The 23,373-nt window shown below is 45.7% G+C and overlaps 1 protein-coding gene across 1 annotated transcript in view; it reads right to left on the bottom strand.

The window, feature by feature from the left end:
* Positions 1-977: 977 nt before the first annotated feature.
* The window catches only part of enox1 (ecto-NOX disulfide-thiol exchanger 1), a gene marked incomplete at its 3' end in the record, with an annotated part of 41,829 nt that continues 19,433 nt past the window's right edge, over positions 978-23,373 (bottom strand). Inside the window, exons 7-14 of the mRNA XM_083996399.1 lie at positions 21,321-21,427; positions 15,188-15,305; positions 13,646-13,848; positions 10,577-10,684; positions 8,994-9,050; positions 7,559-7,661; positions 2,048-2,133; positions 978-1,109 (exon numbers count right to left, since the gene is read on the bottom strand). Of these exons, the coding sequence (XP_083852525.1) occupies positions 978-1,109; positions 2,048-2,133; positions 7,559-7,661; positions 8,994-9,050; positions 10,577-10,684; positions 13,646-13,848; positions 15,188-15,305; positions 21,321-21,427 (914 nt within the window). The remainder of the gene's footprint in view (positions 1,110-2,047; positions 2,134-7,558; positions 7,662-8,993; positions 9,051-10,576; positions 10,685-13,645; positions 13,849-15,187; positions 15,306-21,320; positions 21,428-23,373) is intronic.

Genomic DNA, 23,373 nt, shown 5'->3' with positions numbered 1-23,373 from the left:
CTCCAACCCTCCGACCTCTAACGTCTCTACACGTCGGGTTAATCTAAAGACTTTGACACACACCACGTTGTTTCCTGCTAAGACGGGTCAACACGTGGTTCCACACTAAATTATAAACTCTGATATAAAGTCTGTGTCTCAGATGTTTCCAGTCCTGAAGCTGTGTGGCAGCCGGACCACATCTAGACCACATCTGGACCACAGCCGGACCTGGTCCTGGTCTCAGAAGGAACATGGAAGCTTCCTGTTTGAATGAACGGAGGTTTGACAGTGAAGGTGTCGATGTCATGAAGGTCGGACTTTGGTTTAACGTTTTCTTTCTGCTGAGCCACTGCAAAAACTCTAAATCTTTCCAAGAATATTTGTCTTATTTCTTGTCAAAACTAATCTCTTTCCACTTTAAATAAGACTCATCACCTACAAATTAACTTGTTTTTAGATCATTTTCACTTGTTTCAAACACATTTTCATTTGAAATAAGTAGAAAAATCTGCCAGTGAAAGCAAGTTTTTAGTGCTTGTAATAAGAAAGAAAAACTTGCTCCACTGGCAGATTTTTCTACTTATTTCAAGTGAAAATTTGTTTGAAACAAGTTAATGTTTAGGTGATGAGTCTTATTTCAAGTGGAAAAGAGATTCGTTTTGACTAGAAATAAGACAAATATTCTTGGTAAGATTTTGAGTTTTTGCAGCGAGTCGCACCAACGGCGAGACAACGAGGACCCGGTTCAGGTCCCGGTTCATGTTCAGGTCCAGGTTCGGGTCCCAGTTCAGAACCACCTCCACCTCCACAGAACAAGTGTTCACCGGTGGGTTCTTCTGCCGGCTCCACCGTCCACCCGAGTGGTCGCCGTGGTCACCGTGCTGCAGTGTGTCCGGTGCGACGTGGGGACGGAGAGAACGCACACACACACACACTGAAGGTCCGCTGCGTCACGTGGGCGTGTGTTCCCGCGCCGTGTGTGCGTTCTCCCTGCGTCACGCCGAGCCGAGGCTCTCGAAGCCGCAGAACTTCCAGCGCTTTTCCAGAGTCGCTCCGACGCCGCTCAGCTCCTGCCGGAACATGGTGGGCAGTCGGACCATGAGGCGCTCCAGCTCGCCGGCCGACACCTACGGAGAGAGTTGTTAGAAATGTTACCACTTTTTCGAGAATGTCTTTAAAACTTTTTTTTTTTTTTTTTTTTAATCTTACCCATTTTTTCTAGAAGTTCTTTTCTTTTTTTACTTTTTTTTTGGGTAGAATTTTTATTTTTCATTTTTCTAGAAGGCAAGGCAAGGCAATTTTATTTGTAAAGCCCGTTTTTACCAACAGTTTGTCTCAAATGGCTTTAAATCCCATCACAACAACATCCTCTGTCCTTAGACCCTCACATCGACTGAGGAAAAACTCCATGGAAAACCTTTTAACAGGGAAAACCAGGAGAAACCTCAGGGTGAGCAACAATGTTTCATTGTTTTGGGAGAAATCTTACCATTTTTTTCCATTAATTTCTCTACAATATTTTCAAAAAAATTCACACCATTGGCCCTAATTTGAACGTACATTCACTAAAAAAGTAACTTTCTTCAGTCTCATAACAAATATTTGTGTATTTCTGCTGTTTGCTTCAAAATTGTGTCCAATGGGGGTCCGTGGTCTAATTAGTGTCAATTTAGGGTCCTTGATGTAAAAATAAGTTTGAAAACCACTGATCTATTGTGCACTTTAAGAAGCTCTTTATTCTCCTTATTAGTATATTTAGGGCAAATGCTTTGCACATTATATTTTCTTCCTACATCTGGGGGCAGTGTCCTTCTTATCTATCTATCTATCTATCTATCTATCTATCTATCTATCTATCTATCTATCTATCTATCTATCTATCTATCTATCTATCTATCTATCTATCTATTTATCTATCTATCTATCTATCTATCTATCTATCTATCTTTTCTAGTGCGGATTTTACTGCAAATGACAAATGAATGACTCTGACTCTGACTGATGGAGGTCGAGATTCAACACAAAGAGCAGCAGGACGAGACGTAGGCAGGTGGAGCTGCTTTACCTTCGAGTCCAGCCTCTGGATGTAGGACCACAGGTACTCCAGGTTGGCCCCAAACGGGTGGACGTGGAGGAAGGTGGATATGATGCCTGCAGAGAGGAAGAAGGAGAAGAGTCTTCATCAGCATTCAGAGCTCAGAGCGCTCGCTGGACTGGATCTGAGCTGCAGTTCTGCTGCACAGTAAACAAGCAGCAGGACGGTGCTGACAGCAGCACAAACCACTCACACTCATTACTCCTGAGAGGTCCTGCAAGAGGTGGAGGGGGGAGGAGGGGAGAAGGGGAAGGGAAGGGGGAGAAGGGGGAGGATGAGGGGGAGGAGAAGGGAGAGAAGGGGGAGGGGGAGGGGCGGTGGCGTCCTCCCCAGGGACCCGACACAGCCGATATTTATTTCCTTGATTTATGTGGCGAAACGTTGGCAATTACAGACGGACTTGATTCAATCCCTGCACCAGAGGAGAACTGTAGCCTACTGTGTGTGTGTGTGTGTGTGTGTGTGTGTGTGTGTGTGTGTGTGTGTGTGTGTGTGTGTGTGTGTGTGTGTGTGTGTGTGTGAGAGTACTGTATCCAAGAAACAGACGTGTTTCCAACAGGAAACAGAAAAACTAAACACTTCAACAGAAAATATTCAGTTGCTGCTTCACTCGACTGGTTCACACTCACACACACACACTGTAAATAAAGATGGACGTCTCCTCTGTGACTCCGCCCCCTAACTCACATATAATCCATATATGGTCAAAGAGAGAGAGGAGGGTGTGGAGCAGAGACAAAGACGGGTTAGAAACCAAGACGTATCTTTTTCCTGTCTCTGTGTCCCGTGGGTTTCTCCGCCCCCTTTAGGAGACCAGCAGACTATGACTCCGCCCCCTTTAGGAGACCAGCAGACTATGACTCCGCCCCCTTTAGGAGACCGGCAGACCGTGAGTCCGCCCCCTTTAGGAGACCAGCAGACAGTGGCTCCGCCCCCTTTAGGAGACCAACAGACCGTGACTCCTCCCCCTTTAGGAGACTGGCAGGCCGTGACTCCGCCCCCTTTAGGAGACCATCAGACCGTAACTCCGCCCCCTTTAGGAGACCAGGAGACCGTGACTCCTCCCCCTTTAGGAGACTGGCAGGCCGTGACTCCGCCCCCTTTAGGAGACTGGCAGGCCGTGACTCCGCCCCCTTTAGGAGACCAGCAGCAGCAGCAAGTCTTGAGTCTATTGACTCCAATGGGAGACGTGAACGTGAATTCAGATTATGGTCAATTCTTTCGTTCCAGAGTCACTGAAGTAAATATTGAACTAATTTTTTACAAGACACGTCTCTACTGAACATTTTGACACTAAAATGGACAAATTTCAGACAAATCAGGAGGAAATCTGAACACTGTACTTTTAGCCCAAGCGCGAGAGAGGCTGGCTGACAGAGATGATTAGATTAGATTAGATTAGATTGCCTTTATTGTCATTGAAAAAAAGAATTCAACGAAAACGATGGTGAAACTCTGTTAAAAGCATAATAACAATATTTCTTTGAGTGAGAGACTATGGCGGACCCAAACGAGTCTCGTTAATTAATGGGAATGTTCAATGTGGTCACAGTGCGTCCCCGACCTTCAGAGGTGGTTTGGCCAATCGGATCACAATCCATTTACACCTGTACCTGTCAAGTGGTCAAACTCTATCTGACTGTAATCTGATTACTGAAAACACATGTTAATGCCAGGTGTAAACGGGGTGATTGATCCATATCCTCCATACAGATACAGACCTCATGTGGTGTAACATCCACTGATCATCTCCATCATCTACTCTGCATGTATTTAATCACTGAGTGAAATAATCCCGTCATTTTAATCTCAGTTGTTTGTCTTTGCATCGGCTCCATGAACAAACAGACCGGGCTGATGTCTGTGCACGAGAGCACCTCACCTCACTTTAATCAGACTATTTAATAGCAGGGCATTTCAGGACAATATTAAACACACACACACACACAGAGAGAGACTGGACGGTAAGCTGGTGTGACTGTGTGTGAGCAGCAGCCACACGTCTCTGTTGAGTGCAGCCTCGGGCGGCCGGCGGAGGAAGACAGAGCGCCTCCTCTCTGCCTCATATCTGGATTTTCTCTGCTGCACTAAGAGAGATTAATGTGCTGCTGCTGCTCTCGCTCCGCTCGCCTCCGGACCTCGCAGCAGCTTCAGCACAAAAACACATCAGTCCACGCTCCGCTCGATGCCGCCGCCGCCGCCGCGATTTATGGACGACAGCGGTGATTCAGTGCAGCTGCCGGCGGGTCTGAGGTCAGCGTCTGAACCGCAGTCGCTACACGGCCGCGGCTGCTCCCAGACGTCCAAATCAACACGTCACATTAAACCATAGGGATGTGAGGCTGCTGCAGGTCTGTGTGCAGCACACGGTTCGACCAATCAGCTGTCTGCAGACTGAGATCAGGCCAGTCTGCTGCTGCTGCTGCTTTGAACAAAGACCTGCAGCCGCACGGTGCTGACTGGTTTCATCTAGACCAGGCTGCCTAGAAACTCCTCAGTGAAGAAGGGCCAAAGATGAATCGTGGTGGAGGGTCGGGGGCCAAAACTAAACATTCATGTTGCAGTGCATTAAATTATATATTCCTATTAATAATAATAATAATAAATTATTACTATTACATGACTGTGCAAAATAAACATTCAATTCTGCAAATGAATTACACTATTGTTTATTGTGTTTCACTGTTATGTGGATGAAATTACTGAACATACATACAGCTCCTTTATAAGTATGTAGTGGGAAAATAATGATAATTTAAAGGGACAACGAGGAGTTTTGTTAAAGCGAAGTGTTTCCACACTACATTTCTGAGCCTCCGCACCGTGAAATTCTTTGACCGGCGCAAGACAGACTCATGTTTTCATTCATCAAGAATTAAAGTCAGAGGTTGGAAGACGATCACATACCGTCGTAGTTCCCACCATAAACGGAGATTCGGCGGCGTTATTCTCATGACTCGCCACGAAACCGAAAGTAAGGAAACGCTGGTCGGCTCGCCCAGCATTTCCACCACCACTAATAATAACAAAATAACCATAGAGACAAAACCATAGATTTATCTAAAATGGACCATTAACAAGTGGTAACGTAGATTCATCCACATTAATATGAGACTTTTTTATTGTCGCGGAATTTTTCATTCTGCCGATGGAGAAACTCTTCGTTGTCCCTTTAAAAAATCTAAAAATTCGAGCATGGGCCAGAAATAATCGTTTAGCCCTGATCTAGAGACTTAACTCAGTGTGTGTGTGTGTGTGTGAGTGGATGATTCCAGCCCATCCACACTAATACGAATTATAATGAATATCAGAGTTTATAAAGTATTTTATTGTTTCAGCATCAAAATCTGAAAACGCCGCCCCAGCGTTTTATTCTGGACGTGGAAAACAGATCTTTAGTGAAACGATGACGTCATGATGCTACAGAGCCACAGAGAGAGAGAAGCCTTCACTCTACATGTCTGACTCTATAGAGAACAAACATGAAGTCTCCTCTAAACTGATCCAAGGCCACATCATTACAGTTTTTCTCAGTCGCTTTGGTGCTATTCTCAGATCAGAATGAAAGTTCTCATAACTATTAGTTCAACCTCCACAACATGTAGTCATTTGTCCACATCATAGTAGCAGTTTCTCCTTCCTCTGAACAAATTGCAAAGCTTTTGGACATGTATCAGTTGCTCTCATACAATTCTCTGCTGTTTTACAACATTATCATTTGTTTATGTCCTGTCAGTCAAAATGAACTATACTTTTGAACGCTGAATAGTCTTTCCCTATAAAACTAATAGTCCTCATTTCATTGCTTGAGTCATTACATACAAAATTGTTGAACTAGTTTTCAAAATCTGTCAAACTAATTTTAAATGTTGGGAGAAGCACTGTGAATTCAATTATTCAAACATTTACAGTAAGGAACAACAGGTATGTATGGTAACAATCTGCACTGCTGTCATTGTGTCAGGCGTTACTGTAAGCTACAGTGGGACATTTACATTTAGACTCACAGCTTCACTAGAGAACAGATGTACTGTATTGTAATGTATTACAGCAACCACAGTAAAGATTTCCCATCTTTACAGTACGGTACTGTACTACAGCATTTTACAAGTAGGAAGCACTTTGACAGTATTGTACACTACAGTAATAATGGTTGATGCAGTACATGTACTGTACATTACTGTAATTTTACTCTGCATCACATAGGATTACAAGACAACCTCACAGAGCTGGAAGAGACTGAGCCCTTTTTACTCTGCTACAACAACAAGACATTTGTGCAATGGTGATTACAAACAATGGCATAAGGTTGAAAGAGATACAATGTAAGGATGACATTACTGTATCTTTGGGAATATTGAATCTCTTTCAATCGCTACAACTGACAGAGTGATGTAGATGAAAATGTGACTGGAACGTCTGGATGTGCAGGAATGATTTACAGTACTCTGTAGGTTCAGTTACTATATGTACTGCAACATTGTTTACGTAAAGTTGTACCCTAAGAGTGTTTCTTATGTTTGTTGTAGATGACTGTAGTGTATTTTTCCTTTGCACAATGCTGTGAACAAATCAGAATTGCAAAGAGCATATGCAGTAGAAATATGAAACATACATATTCAGTATCTCCACTAAACACAGTAATGTGTAACTTTACTGTAGTTTTCACATGGCTGTACCAGTAGTGTATAGTGCTGTCTGGAGCATTTTCAGGTATCATCACTTTTTGCATTGGAAAACACTTAGAGAATAAAGTGTCCTAATGAAAACATGACAAAGCCATGTGACTATCTTGTTCATAAACGATGGTGTCAGGACTTCTCATGTTGACGACACTGACAGTTTCATTGACATGAGTACTTGCTTTTGAGAGATGGACAATCCATTTTGAGCAAGTGATGCGCTTTTGCAGGTCATCCACTAGGTTTTGCAGTTTGCAATAATTGTTCTGAGAAATGCACTAACTGTTGTGCAAATGTTAAGAGTGATGTGAGAAAAGCACCAAAGCGATTGAGAAAAACTGTAACATCTGGATGAACATCTGTATGAACATGGGCCGAGCCACAGCTGAGTCCAACACACCTGACAGCTACGGAGTCACAGAGGAGGTTGTTATGGTTACACACCAACCAGCAGCCTGAAGCTTCCTGTACACACACACACACACACACACACACACACACACACACACCTGAACACACACACACACACACGTCAGCATGGCTCTGCAGCTGAGGCTGAACTGGGATCAGATGTCTGAGCTCCTTCATGTTGTTGTTGATGTGACGTCTCATCGGTTGTATTGTTGATCAATAACGTGTCATGTGACCAGTTAATAAAACTCTAGCCGACCCTCTTTCTTATCGTGGTTTGCTTAATGTGAGCTTAGTATTGCAGTTTTCACTTTAACAACATTAAATATTCTACAAAATTAAACTAAATAACTGATTAGTTTTTATGAGTGAATATTTAAATGTTTACCCAGAAGCAGCGCCTCCTTCTCTGAGGCCACGCCCCCTCTCATGATGACCTCACTCCTCCGCTCTCGGCCGTGGTACAGGGAAGGAACACACCCGTTGAGCCCCTGTCAAGGAACACACACACACACACACACACACACACACACACACACACACACACACACACACACACACACACACACACACACACACACACACACACACACACACACACACACACATTTAGGTTAGGTTAAAATCACCATCATTAATCATTAATTAATAATTAATGATCATCATCAGCGTACATTTATTTTCTTATTGTCCAGATGTCATATGTCAGATTGTGGTTGAAATTTACACCACTAAATATTTAGTTGGGGTTCTGGATGTAAACACAGTTATTCTTATGGGGAAAATATTTATATTTAAGCCCAATCAAAAAGGAACTGAATTTTGATTTAGATTTTTTTTTTTTAAATAAAGTGTGAAGCCAATTTCTTTTGGAAAAAATAATCAACAAATCAAGACAAGGTAGAAACTTATAACAAAAAAGTGGAAAAAATGTAAGTTTGATTAAATGTATATTGAGTAGTAACTGTAACTTAAATTTTTGTATGTTTACATCATTTCTTTTTTTATTTTAGCTCTTTTCTGTGCTGTTTGGTCCTGCTTTGTTTTGTTTTGTTTTGTGTGTCAGTGGTGTTACATTGTATGTTTCTAAATTTGTATGTCATTGCCTGTTTCCATGAAGACATTTTTTTTAAATCATACAGTCAACATCAGACCACATGAAGACCAGATGAACAACTAACAGAGTAAAGACCAATGAAACATGATCTAAAAGTAGGACAGCATTGAAAAGAGAGAATGACAGGAAAGAATACCACGAAAACATGATAAATACTGAATAAATACTGAATAAATACAACTGAAGGCTGAGCAGCAGTGCCAAGTTTGACCCCAACACTGTAACACACATTTATTCTGCTCTATAAATAAAGGAATCATCATTTCTATGTATCTGATTCACAGAAACAAAAAGGAAAATAGACAAACAAGCACTTAAACACACACACACACACACACACACACACACACACACACACACACACACTGTACACACACTCATGTTTTAGTAACGAGCATCATGCTGCTGCTCTCAGAACAGTTTCTAGGTTTTTCAGACTCTGAGTGTTTTATCTTCGTCTCCATCCGACCTTGGTCTGTTTCCAGTTCACCAGCTGCAGGGCTAAAAGTTCATGTGTGTGTGTGTGTGTGTGTGTGTGTGTGTGTGTGTGTGTGTGTCCTTGAGGTTGTGGGAGTCAGTAAAGTTGTGTGACAGACACACAACCACAGAGTGACAGAGTGAAAACACTGTAAAGCTACTGTCACCGAGAGCTGAGAGCGATCAATCATCATCACATATTGATTATTGATGGTTTCACCCTGGTTACCTTGTCGTGTAGATCTCCATTGGTTCCCTCCACAGACTCCGCCCCCCCACTCAGCAGCTGCAGAGAGAAAGAGAGAGTATACAGTATAAATATACAGTATAAATGTTATATACTTTTTATTTTTATTTTATTTGTAGGCTATATATTTGATTCTGTGAGTTGTATTTGTTTTGTTTCATTGATTCTTGATGCGTTGGCAACAGTTCACCTAACATTCATGACAATTAAGCGAATTTGAATTTTGCAGCAGCTTATTTGGTTGTTTTATTCTGAAATCTGCTCTGTTTTCATTGGACCACTCTAGAAAGCTGCCAGTTTTAGAGGGAAATTCATGCAAAACCACTGATGCACGTTGCCTTCAGGGACAGTTTTTCATCATCAGTTTCTGTATTTCCCTCTAAAACAACTCTGTGTGGTAACGTTGTGTTATTATCTCATAGCGTGGTGAATGTGCAGCTCACAACTTGTCCACCAGAGCGTTGTGGAGTTGTTGGATTGTGTATTTGATGAGTTTGATGAGGGAAACCAAGAAATCCCATAATGAGCCTCCGTAGCGTAGCTCTGAGCAGCTCACGGCTCTGCTCCGCCGTTCTAAAAACATCTTGCACCGACAATTAAAGGTAACGAACCTACTGCTATGACTATAGGGATTATGGTGATGGGCCAATTCCTCCTCCTCCTCCTCCTCCTCCTCCTCCTCCTCCTCCTCCTCCTCCTCTACCTGCAGGAGCTGCCGTATTGACGGATGCATTATGTCAAAACCAAAGTTAAAATCAGATTTTATATTTTATCCGACCTCTGCTCGTGTTGAGCTGCAGCGAGGAGCCGAGTGCAGAATCGATAGACCCAGATTGGGGGAAGACTGGCCTCATTTCCCACAATTCAAAGAGCAAAAATAAAAACAACGTGGAGTCAAGTCGAGTTAAGTCAGACCACAGACCGACACCTGCAGTCGACGTGATCCAGTCAGCTGCACTAAAAACTAGGGGTGTGACGATACACTCACCTCACGAGATCGAGACGAGACAAGATTTTAAGAAAACTACAATGACTAAATATACGATTGGACCAACAGACTTTTATTTGCACATGTATTTTGAAAATGTTTTATTATAACTATTTACATGCATGATGTAAGCATGAGCTTTTAATAAACTTCTTCTTCCACAAATGGAAACTAAAACTAAAATTGATAAAAGTTAAAATAAAATCTAATATTTTTTCAAGTGCAAACAATATTATGTGCAGTGTTTCCTGTAGGATTTTTTAAAGTAATGGCCGCGAACCCCCCACCCTCGGCGGCGACGGCAAAGTTGTATCCAGTTCTCACGGTACTGAAAAAAAGACGGTACCGACGTATTTCTTACGTCTCGGCTTTACCGAAGTATGGAAGAACTTCTGTCCCACCTGAGTTTGAATATAAATTTCTAATGTTGAATTTTTTCAGCATCAAAATCAGACTTTGAATTTAAAAAAAAATTCAGGTTGACTGGGCCAAGATGGCGGCCGTGTGGCTCTGCTGCCGTGTCATTGGTCATATATAGATCTATATGTGTGTGTGTGTGGGGGGGGGGGTTACCCACCTTGTCCCTGAGGGTAAGCACCTCCCCCTCCAGGTAGCGGTGCTCCTCTCTGGCCTGCTCCAGCTCCGCCTCCTTACTGCTCAGCTTCTCCTGCAGACTCAGGAGTTGCTGCAACACACACACACACACACACACACACACACACACACACACACACACACACACACACACACACACACACACACACACACATTAATCTTACAGACAGAGGTTTCCCCGGCGACAGCTACAGGTGTTAGTTGTTGCTCCTGGTGATTTATCAGGAGTCTCGGGTGGGGGAGGGGCTTCCTCCTTCAGAGCGCACAGTGGAAACAAAGATGGCCGCCACCTCTGAGGCTCCGCCCACTGAGGTTATCTCTGTGGCACATTTTAAAACGGAGGTTGAAGAGTCTGTAGCAACCCAGCGTGTGTTTGTGTGTGGTTAGGGGTTGCACAGACTAGTCGATTGGTCGACTTTACTGCTCCACAACGACGTTTTGAGCTTGACGTCGACATGTGACCGTACAAGAGAAGAGCTGCTTGAAACAGCAGCTGAGTGGCTGAATGAAAAATAATCCCTCACCCTAATTGATTTAAATCATCTTCTATTGCTGAATTCACGGCCCTGGTGAACTTGGTTATTAATGTTATTCTAGGTGAGAGTGTTTAAAGTGAGGACGTAGAGCCAGTAGTGGTGCAACGGATCAGTGTTGATCCGTGATCGCTTTGCGGATCATTGATGGAAAAAAAGTAGCATGTAACACTAGCACCGTTTTTCATTGAGCACCACAGCAGCCGAATAAGCCGGCAATAAAAAAATTAAAAACTCAGCTCACACTGCAAAAACTCAAAATCTTTCCAAGAATATTTGTTTTATTTCTAGTCAAAATTAATCTCTTTCCACTTAAAATAAGACTCATCACCTAAAAATGAACTTGTTTTTAGATCATTTTCACTTGTTTCAAACTAATTTTCACTTGAAATAAGTAGAAAAATCTGCCAGTGAAAGCAAGTTTTTTGTGTTTGTAATAAGGAAGAAAAACTTGCTCCACTATCAGATTTTTCTACTTATTTCAAGTGAAAATCAGCTTGAAAGAAGTAAAAAGTGTCTAAAAACAAGCTGCTTTTAATGTGATGAGTCTTATTTTAAGTAGAATGAGATTTGTTTTGACTAGAATAATATTCTTGGTAAGATATTTGAGTTTTTGCAGTGCATATATCAACAACCAACCAGGATCGAAAAACAAAAACTGTGAGTGACAGGACTGTGATGGTGACGAGGCCTGTGTGTCGTTTTCCTCCCTGATTGTTTAACCGACAGTAGCTACAGTATTATCTTTTGCACTTATATAGGAGTGTATGTTACAAAACAAACAACTGATTTACAGCTTGTTGTTTATAAAGCTGCTGTTCTGTACTAGTTTCTGTCAGTCAGTGAATACAGATTGTTGCAAAGCTTTTCCCTCCTCCTGTGATTTTAGATATGATGGGAAAAATATGAATGACGTCATCCGAGTCGACTCGACTTTCACAACATTAGAGTCGACTTTAAAAAATGTGAAGTCATGCAACCCCTAGTGTGTCTGTGTGTGTGTGTGTGTGTGTGTGTGTGTGTGTGTGTGTGTGTGTGTGTGTGTGTGTGTGTGTGTGTGTGTGTGTGTGTGTGTGTGGTTTCATCAGCAGGGAGTCGACTCCACTTTGCTTCCCCTCAATCAATCAAACACTAAAACAACAACAACAGTGTGTGTGTCAGCAGCGTCGACTCAGAGACATCCCATAATAATCCCTTGCTCACACACTGATCCCATAGAGAAGCAGCAGCTCGGCGACTTCGCCTGATTCGACTCGACTTCCTGTCTCCCTCCATCTGAAGTGACAGCGCTGATAAAACGAGGCGCATTAGAGACGACACACACACACACACACACATACACACACACACTCTCTCTGGCCGGGTGTGAGTGTGTCACAGCGTGGGGGAAACGTCACGCCGCTGCTGTCGCTTCCTGTTTGTGTCACCTGTTCCCTCGGTTCAGACGAGTCACATAAAACAGCTTCTGTAAATATCAACTCACTTTATTATTTAAAGGGACAATGAGGAGTTTCTATCTGGTTATAAAAAGTCTCATATTAATGTGGATGAATCTACGTTACCACTTGTTAATGGTCCATTTTAGATAAATCTATGGTTTTGTCTCTATGGTTATTTTGTTATTATTAGTGGTGGTGGAAATGCTGGGCGAGCCGACCAGCGTTTCTTTACTTTCGGTTTCGTGGCGAGTCATGAGAATAACGCCGCCGAATCTCCGTTTATGGTGGGAACTACGACGGTATGTGATCGTCTTCCAACCTCTGACTTTAATTCTTGATGAATGAAAACATGAGTCTGTCTTGCGCCGGTCAAAGAATTTCACGGTGCAGAGGCTCATAAATGTAGTGTGAAGACACTTCGCTTTTACAAAACTCCTTGTTGTCCCTTTAAAAAAATATATTACGATGAAATTATATCGTGAAAACAACGTAGATCTGTACGATGGATTGTAGCGGCTGCAGTTCCTCTCCTGACCACTAGAGGGAGTCAGTCTCCACTTCCTGTTTATTAACCGCTACAGGAGGGCCGAGGGGGCGGAGCCTCTTTGACTGACACGTTACCGCTCTGTGATTGGTTAACTGACTCATTGGACGACATCATCACACAGGCTCCTCCCCCTTCTGGGTGAGGGGGCGGAGTCAGGGACGGACAAGGTGGCGGCTGTGGAGCAGCTCAGTCTGAACCTCAGAAACTGATAAAAGGAGGAGGAGGAAGAGGAGGAAGAGGAATAGTAGAGGGAGGAGGACAGAGGAGATGGAGGAGGAGGAGGAGGAGGGAGAGGAGGGGGAGGTTGAAGAGCAGGGGGAGAAGGAAGAGGAGGAGGAAAGAAGGAGAATGGAGGAAGAGGAGGGGGAGAAGGAGGAGGAGAGAGGAGGAAGAGGAGGAAGAGGAAGAGTTGGAGGAAAGAAGGAGAAGGAGGAGAAGAAATAGCAAGAGGATGAGGAAGAGGAGGAGGAAGAAGAGGAGGATGAAGAGTGTTGGTCGTCATGGCAGCCTACCTGCTGCATGCTGACCATGCTCTGCTGCAGCAGCTGGATCTGAGCCTCTGGACTGTGTGTGTGTCTGTGTGCGTGTGCGTCGTCGTCGTGGCGACCGGGCCGACTCTGCTCCTTCCTCATCAGCTCCACCTCGCTCCGGTACGAGTCCAGCTGCCAGCGGAGAGAGTCGTTCTCCTCCCGCAGCGACGTCTGCTCACACACTCCTACACACACACACACACACACACACACACACACACACACACACACACACACACACACACACACAGAGAAGCTTGTGTGAGGATTCATCAAGTTAAAGTGTTTTCAGCCTCGAGTTGATTTTCACTGACTCACTGTGTTTACATGGTCAGTGTGTCTTTTGGTCATTGGGTTTTCTTTTGATGAAAACAATTGGTTTATTTGATTTTCATTTTGAAATACAAAAAGTCAAATTGAAACACGAAGCATTCTTCTTTTTGAGAGTCAAAGAGCAATTAACTAAATAAAAAAAAACAGTTTGATTTTCATGTTCTATTTCAAATATAAAAAAATTAGATCTCTAGACAACCGAAATTAAAAAACAGACCAAAAACACAGATTTTTTCATATTTGAAAAAAAGAAAAAAAAAAGGTTGTTTTTGGTCTGTTTGTTAGTTTCTGTTGTCTAGTGATTTTATTTTTTGTTATATGAAATAGAATATGAAAATCAAACTGTTTTTAAAATGTAGTTAATTGCTCTTTGACAATCAAAAAGAAGAATGCTTTGTGTTTCCATTTTATTTCTTGTATTTCAACATGAAAATCAAATAAACCAATCTTTTTTTGTTTTTTAATTCCTATTCATCAGAAGAAAATCCAATGACCAAAAGATACACTGACCTTACATCAACACAGAGAAACCTGGTTATTCATGTCCTGTTTACATGATTAATACCAGGATCCTGGTTTCTAACAACTGCAATCGCTTGACATCTGTCAAAATGAGGCCAGTAAAGGTTAGTAAAGGTAACGTTGTGTTATTATCTCATAGTGTGGTGAATGTGCAGGTCACAACTTGTCCACCAGAGCGTTGTGGAGTTGTTGGATTGTGTATTTGATGAGTTTGATGAGTTAGAAACCAAGAAATCCCATAATGAGCCTCCGTAGCGTAGCTCTGAGCAGCTCACGGCTCTGCTCCGCCGTTCTAAAAATAGCTTGCACCGACAATTAAAGGTAACGAACCTACTGCTATGACTATAGGGATTATGGTGATGGGCCAATTTGCCAAAATGTTGAACTATCCCTTTGAGACACAACACTAAAAAGATTGCAGGATAGTGAGCCAATATTTGAATTTATGGTGGATTGGTGCAAGATTGAGTTCATTTGAGCCATGATTTTATCTTAGATTTAAAACCAGTAAATTTACTAATGTCTCTGATCTTGTTTGTTACTGAGTTCCCATAATTAGTAGCTCTGACAGAAAAGGCTGGTTTACATGCACAAACACAAAACTGGGATCCTCAGAAATCCGATCAAATCTGGGATACATCTGCTGTCGGCCATGTTGTTGTGTCGTACCGTTCTCCTCCATGCGGATCCTCTTGCAGGGATTCTCGTCCAGGTCGTCGTCCGACATCTCCATCTCCTCCTCTCGTCTGATGCCCATGATCTCCTCGCTGTGAGCGTTCCTCAGCTCCTGAAACACCACAACACACACACACAGTGACAGTGTCCTCAGAGATAAAACACACACCTACAGACTCACACACACACACACACAGCTCATCGAGCACGAGTACGGAGCCATATTTACCATGGGGTAGTGGGGTGTAAAATGTGGGGATCATGCAAAATGGTTTTTTAACTGTTTGCAGTGAACCGGCCCGGGGCTGTGTGAGGTTCCAGTTTATCAGCTCAGAACATGAAACCAACGTTTCTGTTCTCAGTCGAGGTGACGCTCACATTCTGCCTCTGGAGCCTCGGCGCGTTCAAACTCAATGAACAGACTTTATACAGTATTACAGTAAAAAAGACATACACAGCCAGATATGGTGTTAATGTTGAGTGTTTCTCTGCTGCCAGGAAGCTTGTTCTCTATCGTCTTGAGACTGTCTCTCCACTCAGTTACATATTCCATATGTACGGGATATGACCCCCGCTGCTTGTCAGGGCACGTGGATATTTCTTTAAGACACACCGGCTTGCCCGGCCACGCCCCATTGCGTAGCTATAAAGCGCCTGCGCCGGCGTGTAATCACTGATTGTTTGATCTCCACGTTGTACGTCAGGGTGCTGTGTCTCACAATCCGAGAAATTATCACTGAAAGAGGAGCAATAGATATAGCAGTGAATCCGCTTACTTGTGTGAGTCGGGGCGTCTGTCACTGGCAGCCTCCCTGGATTGCTGTATCCGAAGCTCTTTCTGTCTGTCCTTTTCAACAAAAAAAAAGGAAAAAAAAGAAAGAAAAGAAAACCATAGCCTGTCTGGTCCGGCCGGAGGTCCTCTGGCTCCCAGCGGCGGTGGCTGTGTTCCTCCCGGCGTATCGCTCGCGGCTCGTGAGCTAACGCGCTTGGTGGATACACACGGACTGCGTCCGGTACTGTGCTCTCTCCCCAGCGTATTGCTCGCGGTTCGTGAGCTGACGCGCTTGGTGGTTGAGTACTGACTGGGTCGGCAGTGTCTCCCATCGGCGTATTGCCCGCGGCTCGCGGGCTGACGCGCCGGGTGGATTCACGGCGAACATCGTAGCTGTGTGGTTGAGCCGGAGCTCTTCGGCTCCCGGCCTCGGCAGCGTTCCTCACCGGCGTATTGCTCGCGGCTCGCGGGCTGACGCGCCGGGTGGATTCACGGCGAACATCATCTGTGTGGCTGAGCCGGAGCTCTTTGGCTCCCGGGCCGGCCTCGGCAGTGTTCCCTCACCGGCGTATTGCCCGCGGCTCGCGGGCTGACGCGCCCGGCGGCGAACGTCTGTCTCCCTTCTCCAACAGTTCGAGCACTCTCACCCCATCATAAGCGTACGGTTCCCACAGGGCCGGCACGCAAAGTACACTCACAAAAGCAAATTAAAAGCAAAGTTAGCTGCGGTGCTACAGGCTACCTGTAAACAGGAAGTGTGGTACTTCCTGTTTCCGGTCCTGGGCAGTATGGCAAGCCAGGAGGGCTATTGCTGTGTGGGCTGTGGGGTGGCCATGCCCCTAGAGGATGGGCATGATAGTTGCGTGCTTTGTTTGGGGCATGAGCATGCCTTGGCCTCAAGTGAGAAACCTCAATCATGCATGGACTGTTTTATTCTGCCCCCACATACTAGGGAGGCTCGGTGTCGTTTCTTTGCCCCAAAACGCTCAGGCCCTCAGGTTTCTGAGGGGCCGAGGCGGAAAACTGGCAGAACGGCTGCAGCTTCGGAGGGGAGGGGGGAGTCTTCAGGGGTCCGGCAGACTCCTCTGCTCCCCCTTCGGCCCATGGTGATCCGGCCTCCGCTCAGTTCTTTCCTGCCCCCGTCTTCAGGGTTGGACAGGGAGGAAGAGGCGGAGGAGGATGTGGATATAGAAACGGTCGCCTCCTCCGATGACAACGACCTCTCTTGCGCGCAGCAAACTGTGGACGACGCCACGAGGGGGGAGTTAGCTCACCGCTTTGAGGCGGTAATGAACAGGGCCTCCAGAGCTCTGGGGGTTTCCCTCCCTGCAAATCCTAGTGCCACGTCCTCTAGGTTTGAGGAGGATGCAGAGGTGCGCCCTGCATCAACCCAGGTGCCCCTCCTGCTTGATTTTAAGGAACTGCTGTGTCAGCAGTTCCATTCCCCAACTTCTACCCACAAGTGGTCTGCAGCATGTCGCCGGTTTTCTGACATGCATGACAGGGACCAGGTTGCTTGTGGGACACTTCCCCCGGTGGACCGAACCCTCACCCCACTGGTTTCCCCCTCCAGCTCCATCCTTGGCAACGCCACCTGCTCCAGCAAGAACTGCAGGCGAATGGATAGTCTGCTCGCTAAGCTACATAAAGCTATGGCGGTGCAGACCCGGTTGGCCAACACTGGGGCTATTCTGTCTCTTTACCTCCGTGACTTGTCTCGGCAGGTTCGAGATGACACAGGTGCGGGGGCGGAGCTAAACATGGCCTCCTCATGCCTCTCCTCCGTGATGAAGGAGCAGGCTGAGGCAGCAGGCTGTGCTTTGGCTTCCTTCTGGGTGGCTAGGCGCCACCTGTGGCTGTCTCAATCCCTGCTGCAGCAAGAGGATAGAGACTGCCTGCTTAAGGTGCCGGTGGAACCTCCCGCTATGTTTGGGCCCCATGCTACTGCTTTGTTGCAGCAGGCACAGGAGGGCCGCCGCTGTGCAAGGGAAGTTTCAGTGGGCCTTGCCAGGCGTACCACAGACATGGTCTCGTGGTCTCAGCCGGCACCAACTCCAGTGGCACCAACTCCAGAGGCCTCAACATGGCAAGGGGATCTCAGACCTGCGTTGGAGGCTTCCCGTCGGCGTGGGTACCCCCGACGGGGCAGGAGGCGAGGACCACCTGCCAGGGCTGAGGGGTCCTCTGAGCGTCCCCCAAGGTCCTGACAGCCACCAGGCCCTGGCCAACCAGCCTCCTCCGTCTGCCTTCCGGGGTATGGTTCGACTTGGGACTCTGCCTTCGTCTCGTGGTGGAGGGACCGCCTGCACCATGGGTTCCATGGTGTGGGCGGCCCCTCTCACATGCAGCCTGTGCAGAGATGTCTGCTGGGCTTGCATTTGTGCCCGCAGGGGTCCCACGGGACCATAGTGGCGGTCCCTTGGAGGCTTCACAGGGCCCCCAGTGTCGGCGGGTCCTGGCAAACATCAACATGGGCCAGGCTCCGGCGTGTGCTGGGCGTGGCCCGACCTCACATTTATTTGTCTCCCCTCGGCCTTGCGTCTTGCAGGCTGAGTGAGCGGCCGCTCTGTGGCCAGGCTGGCCCCTGCGTCTTGCGGGGCCATTGTCGGTCTCCTTGGGTTAGTCCTGCGTCTTGCGGGCTTCCATGGCAGCCCTTTCCCTCTCAGGTTTGGCCCTAGCGCCTTGCGGGGCCTTCTCCTGTGAATTGTATATATTGTATATTTGTACATAGTTCGTGTGTTGCACGTTGTGGTGTGGGATTGTGGTTGCACCGTCTCCTCACGGGGTGTCTTAAAGATCTATCCCGTACATATGGAATATGTAACTGAGTGGAGAGACAGTCTCAAGACGATAGAGAACGTATGGTTACATGGTAACCTTGGTTCTCTGAGTGAAGAGACTGTCTCTCCAGTCCTTAGGCCGCTCGGAGACACGTTTCGATCAAACTATCAGTGATTACACGCCGGCGCAGGCGCTTTATAGCTACGCAATGGGGCGTGGCCGGGCAAGCCGGTGTGTCTTAAAGAAATATCCACGTGCCCTGACAAGCAGCGGGGGTCATATCCCGTACATATGGAATATGTAACTGAGTGGAGAGACAGTCTCTTCACTCAGAGAACCAAGGTTACCATGTAACCATACGTTCTAAATCATTATTTCAACAATGAATCAATGAATCATTTTGTCTAAAAAAAAGAGAAACATAAAATAAAATACCCAACGCCTTTAAAGGGACAACGAGGAGTTTCTCCATCGGCAGAACGAAAAATTCTGCGACAATAAAAAAGTCTGATATTAATGTGGATGAATCTACGTTACCACTTGTTAATGGTCCATTTTAGATAAATCTATGGTTTTGTCTCTATGGTTATTTTGTTATTATTAGTGGTGGTGGAAATGCTGGGCGAGCCGACCAGCGTTTCTTTACTTTCGGTTTCGTGGCGAGTCATGAGAATAACGCCGCCGAATCTCCGTTTATGGTGGGAACTACGACGGTATGTGATCGTCTTCCAACCTCTGACTTTAATTCTTGATGAATGAAAACATGAGTCTGTCTTGCGCCGGTCAAAGAATTTCACGGTGCGGAGGCTCATAAATGTAGTGAGAAAACACTTCGCTTTAACAAAACTCCTCGTTGTCCCTTTAATACAAACATCTACCTTTATACTGTATGGAGCTTTAACGATGGCTGCTTTATCTTTGATTGGTCTATGAATTGTTTCAGATCTTTTTAAAGCTGGGTGACATCACACTTCCTGTTGCTTCCTCCGTGACCGTGTGCGGAGACGGGAGCAGAGGGACGGAGCGTCCGCCGGCTGCAGCCTAATCACATCTCGTTATGGCTGCTGCCATATCCATTATCTCTTCATTTGTCAGCTGTGATGGTTTCACAGCAACACGTCTCGTCTGACAGAGTAATGTCCCGTCTCTGCAGCTCCGCCGGCGTCTCCACATACACACACACACACACACACACACTCAGCAGCACAACCCAGGGCTGTTGCTATAGAGACATGAGTACATAGACTTACCATGGATACTAGCCGTTAGGGGAGGGGCTTTCACACCGCGGGACTGTGGCAATAACATGAACTGTGCTTCACACTCACTCACACACACGCACACTCACACACAGCTCCAATCCACTATGGCGAGCCATTTTAACATTTAAAAGCCAGACTGGATATGTGTTGTAGATATCTGTAATTCAGTTTTGCCGAGTCAAAAAGAAAATTTCAGATATCTGCAACTACGTTCTTCCTATCCACAATTGTCATTTCAGATATCCACAACTATGTTCTTCCTAGGACAAATGACGTCACTTTTGCCATTCATGTGTATGGGGTTTGTCATTACAGATATCTACAATTCAGTTGCAGATATCCACTATGTGAATTACAGATATCTGTAACTGAATTACCACTAGTACTAATTCCAGTTTGAGATATCTACAGTTTGATTCTGACTAGTCATAATTCCAGTTCAAGATATATTTAATTCACCTCAATTAAATATATCTACATGTCCCTTTTTTTTTTACTAGGTGAAATGACGTTGTAGATATCTGTAACTGGAATTATGACTAGTCGTAATTCAGTTACAGATATCTGTAATTCACATAGCGGATATCCGCAACTGAATTGTAGATATCTGTAATGACAAACCCCATACACATGAATGGCAAAAGTGACGTCATTTGTCCTATAGAAAGAACGTAGTTGTGGATATCTGAAATCACAATTGTGGATAGGAAGAATGTAGTTGCGGATCTGAAATGTTCTTTTTGACAAGAGGCAAAACTGAATTACAGATATCTTGAATAAAAAAATCCAACTATTCAAAATGTAATTACGACTAGTCAGAAAGACGTTGTTGATATCTACAATGTTAATTCCGAATAGTCAAACTTAGCTTTTAAATGTTAAATCTGCTTGCCATAATATAATCCACTGTGTGTTGTTGCAGTGCGGCCTTGACTGTCGCCTGAGATGACAATGTGCCCCCCCCCCCCTCCCAACATGCCCCTCCCTGCCTTAGAAAACACTTGTTTTGTTTTCTAGATTTGACTCGGGATATTAATAATTGATCAGAAGCTTAACCCTGACAATCACTGTTGTTGCCATAGCAGCAGCGCCTCACACTTTGGAGGAGGAGGCGTCAGATCTGTACATCTCCGCTGCAGGGAAGACTAGCAGAGTGTGTGTGTGTGTGATCCAGAAAAACAACAGCAGGGCCACTGACTACAACAGCTCGTCTGTCACTGTGTCTCCTGACAGCAGAGAGGAGGAGAGAGTCTCTGGGAGGGGGGATTTTGGGGGTATGGGGGGGGTAGAAAAAGAAGAAGGCTTTACCAACCTCACACTGTTTGCGCCAAATGTCTATGTTCTTGCGCTGTGCTTTTGAGAAATGGTCCCACGCCTTTTGCCTGGTGGCGGCGGAGAAAACGCCGGTGATCTGCTCGACTTTGGGGGTGAACAAGGAAGAAGAGGAGGAGGGGGAGGAAGAGGAGGAGGAGGAGGGATGGGGGAGGAGGGTCAAGACAAAACAAGCTGTTTATGTAGCATTGCAGCACTGACTGAGGCTGGAGCAGCAGACAGGAGAGAGACACACTGACCACAGGTGTGTGTTTCGGTGTGTGTGTGTGTTGGGGGCCGAGAGGTGTTGTCATGTGCTCAGGTCGAACTCCATATTGTCATGTCTTACTCTGTCGCCCACAGCTACATATGAAAACAACACATTTGCAGACGGAATGTGAAAAACCATAAAACAAAATGAGAGAATAATGTCAGAACATTGTTCTATTGTTTATTGTTACGAACCTCAAATGAATGGTTCGTACGGCCCGAAACACATCAAAGAAAACATCGGAAACAACTGTTGCCACCAAATAATAACAAAAGTTCATTGATTCAAAACAAACAAATACTCAAGAAAGCAACAAACAGAATGGGTTGGATTGTTCCCGGCCAAAACAAACAAAAGAGAGGGGAACACTCAGCCAGCCAGCGGCCGTCGTACCCAGTGTTCTCCCCCAAAACTAAGACTACCTAACCAATCACTAAACCTAAGTGAAAGAAAAGGGAAACCGAAAACAGGACTACCGGGAACCTCCAAACTTTTATAATGTTTTAAAAATCAAGAGTCAGGACTGGGTAAGGACAGAATAGGGACAGGGTAAGGACAGAGACATGACTGGGTAAGGCCAGAGGCATGACAGGGTAAAGACAGAGACATGACAGGTTAAGGCCAGAATAAGGACAAGGTAAGGCCAGTGTAAGGACAAGGTAAGGCCAGAGACAGGACAAGGTAAGGCCAGAGTCAGGACAAGGTAAGGCCAGAGTCAGGACAAGGTAAGGCCAGAGTAAGGACAAGGTAAGGCCAGAGTAAGGACAAGGTAAGGCCAGAGACAGGACAGGGTAAGGCCAGAGATAGGACAGGGTAAGGCCAGAGACAGGACAGGGTAAGGCCAGAGACAGGACAGGGTAAGGCCAGAGTCAGGACATTGTAAGGCCAGAGTAAGGACAAGGTAAGGCCAGAGTAAGGCCAGAGTAAGGACAAGGTAAGGCCAGAGTAAGGACAAGGTAAGGCCAGAGTAAGGCCAGAGTAAGGACAAGGTAAGGCCAGAGTAAGGACGAGGTAAGGCCAGAGTAAGGACAAGTTAAGGCCAGAGTAAGGCCAGAGTAAGGACAGGGTAAGGACAAGGTAAGGCCAGAGTAAGGACAGGGTAAGGCCAGAGTCAGGACAAGGTAAGGACAAGGCAAGGCCAGAGTAAGGACAAGGTAAGGCCAGAGTAAGGACAGGGTAAGGCCAGAGTCAGGACAAGGTAAGGCCAGAGTCAGGACAAGGTAAGGCCAGAGTCAGGACAGGGTAAGGCCAGAGTCAGGACAAGGTAAGGCCAGAGTCAGGACAAGGTAAGGCCAGAGTCAGGACAGGGTAAGGCCAGAGTCAGGACAAGGTAAGGCCAGAGTCAGGACAAGGTAAGGCCAGAGTCAGGACAGGGTAAGGCCAGAGTCAGGACAAGGTAAGGCCAGAGACAGGACAGGGTAAGGCCAGAGACAGGACAGGGTAAGGCCAGAGACAGGACAGAGTAAGGCCATGGTAATGCCAGATAAAGGCCGGAGTCATGGCAGGGAAAGACCAGAGTAATGCCAGAGTCAGGGCAAGGTAAGGCCGGAGTTGGACTAGCCTCATAAACCAGCCTCTCGCGGAAATGCATTTCATTTCATTTCGACAGAGAGTCTGGCCTCATTCCCCCTGTAAGCGTTTGGCCTGAAGCCCTCAGAAAGCCGAGCCAATCAGTGTCGCCGCTGTGATTGGCACAGACCGACTGGTGCAAAGCCCCATCACTTGCTGATTGGCTGAATGGGGTTGTCTGTCAACGCTACTACTCCCGCCCACCCCAAACACT

Source organism: Trachurus trachurus (assembly GCF_905171665.1).
Source record: "Trachurus trachurus genome assembly, chromosome: 21".
NCBI classification, from domain to species: domain Eukaryota; kingdom Metazoa; phylum Chordata; class Actinopteri; order Carangiformes; family Carangidae; genus Trachurus; species Trachurus trachurus.
The sequence above is the reverse complement of the archived record's forward strand: the minus strand, read 5'-3'. Positions and strand labels throughout refer to the sequence as shown.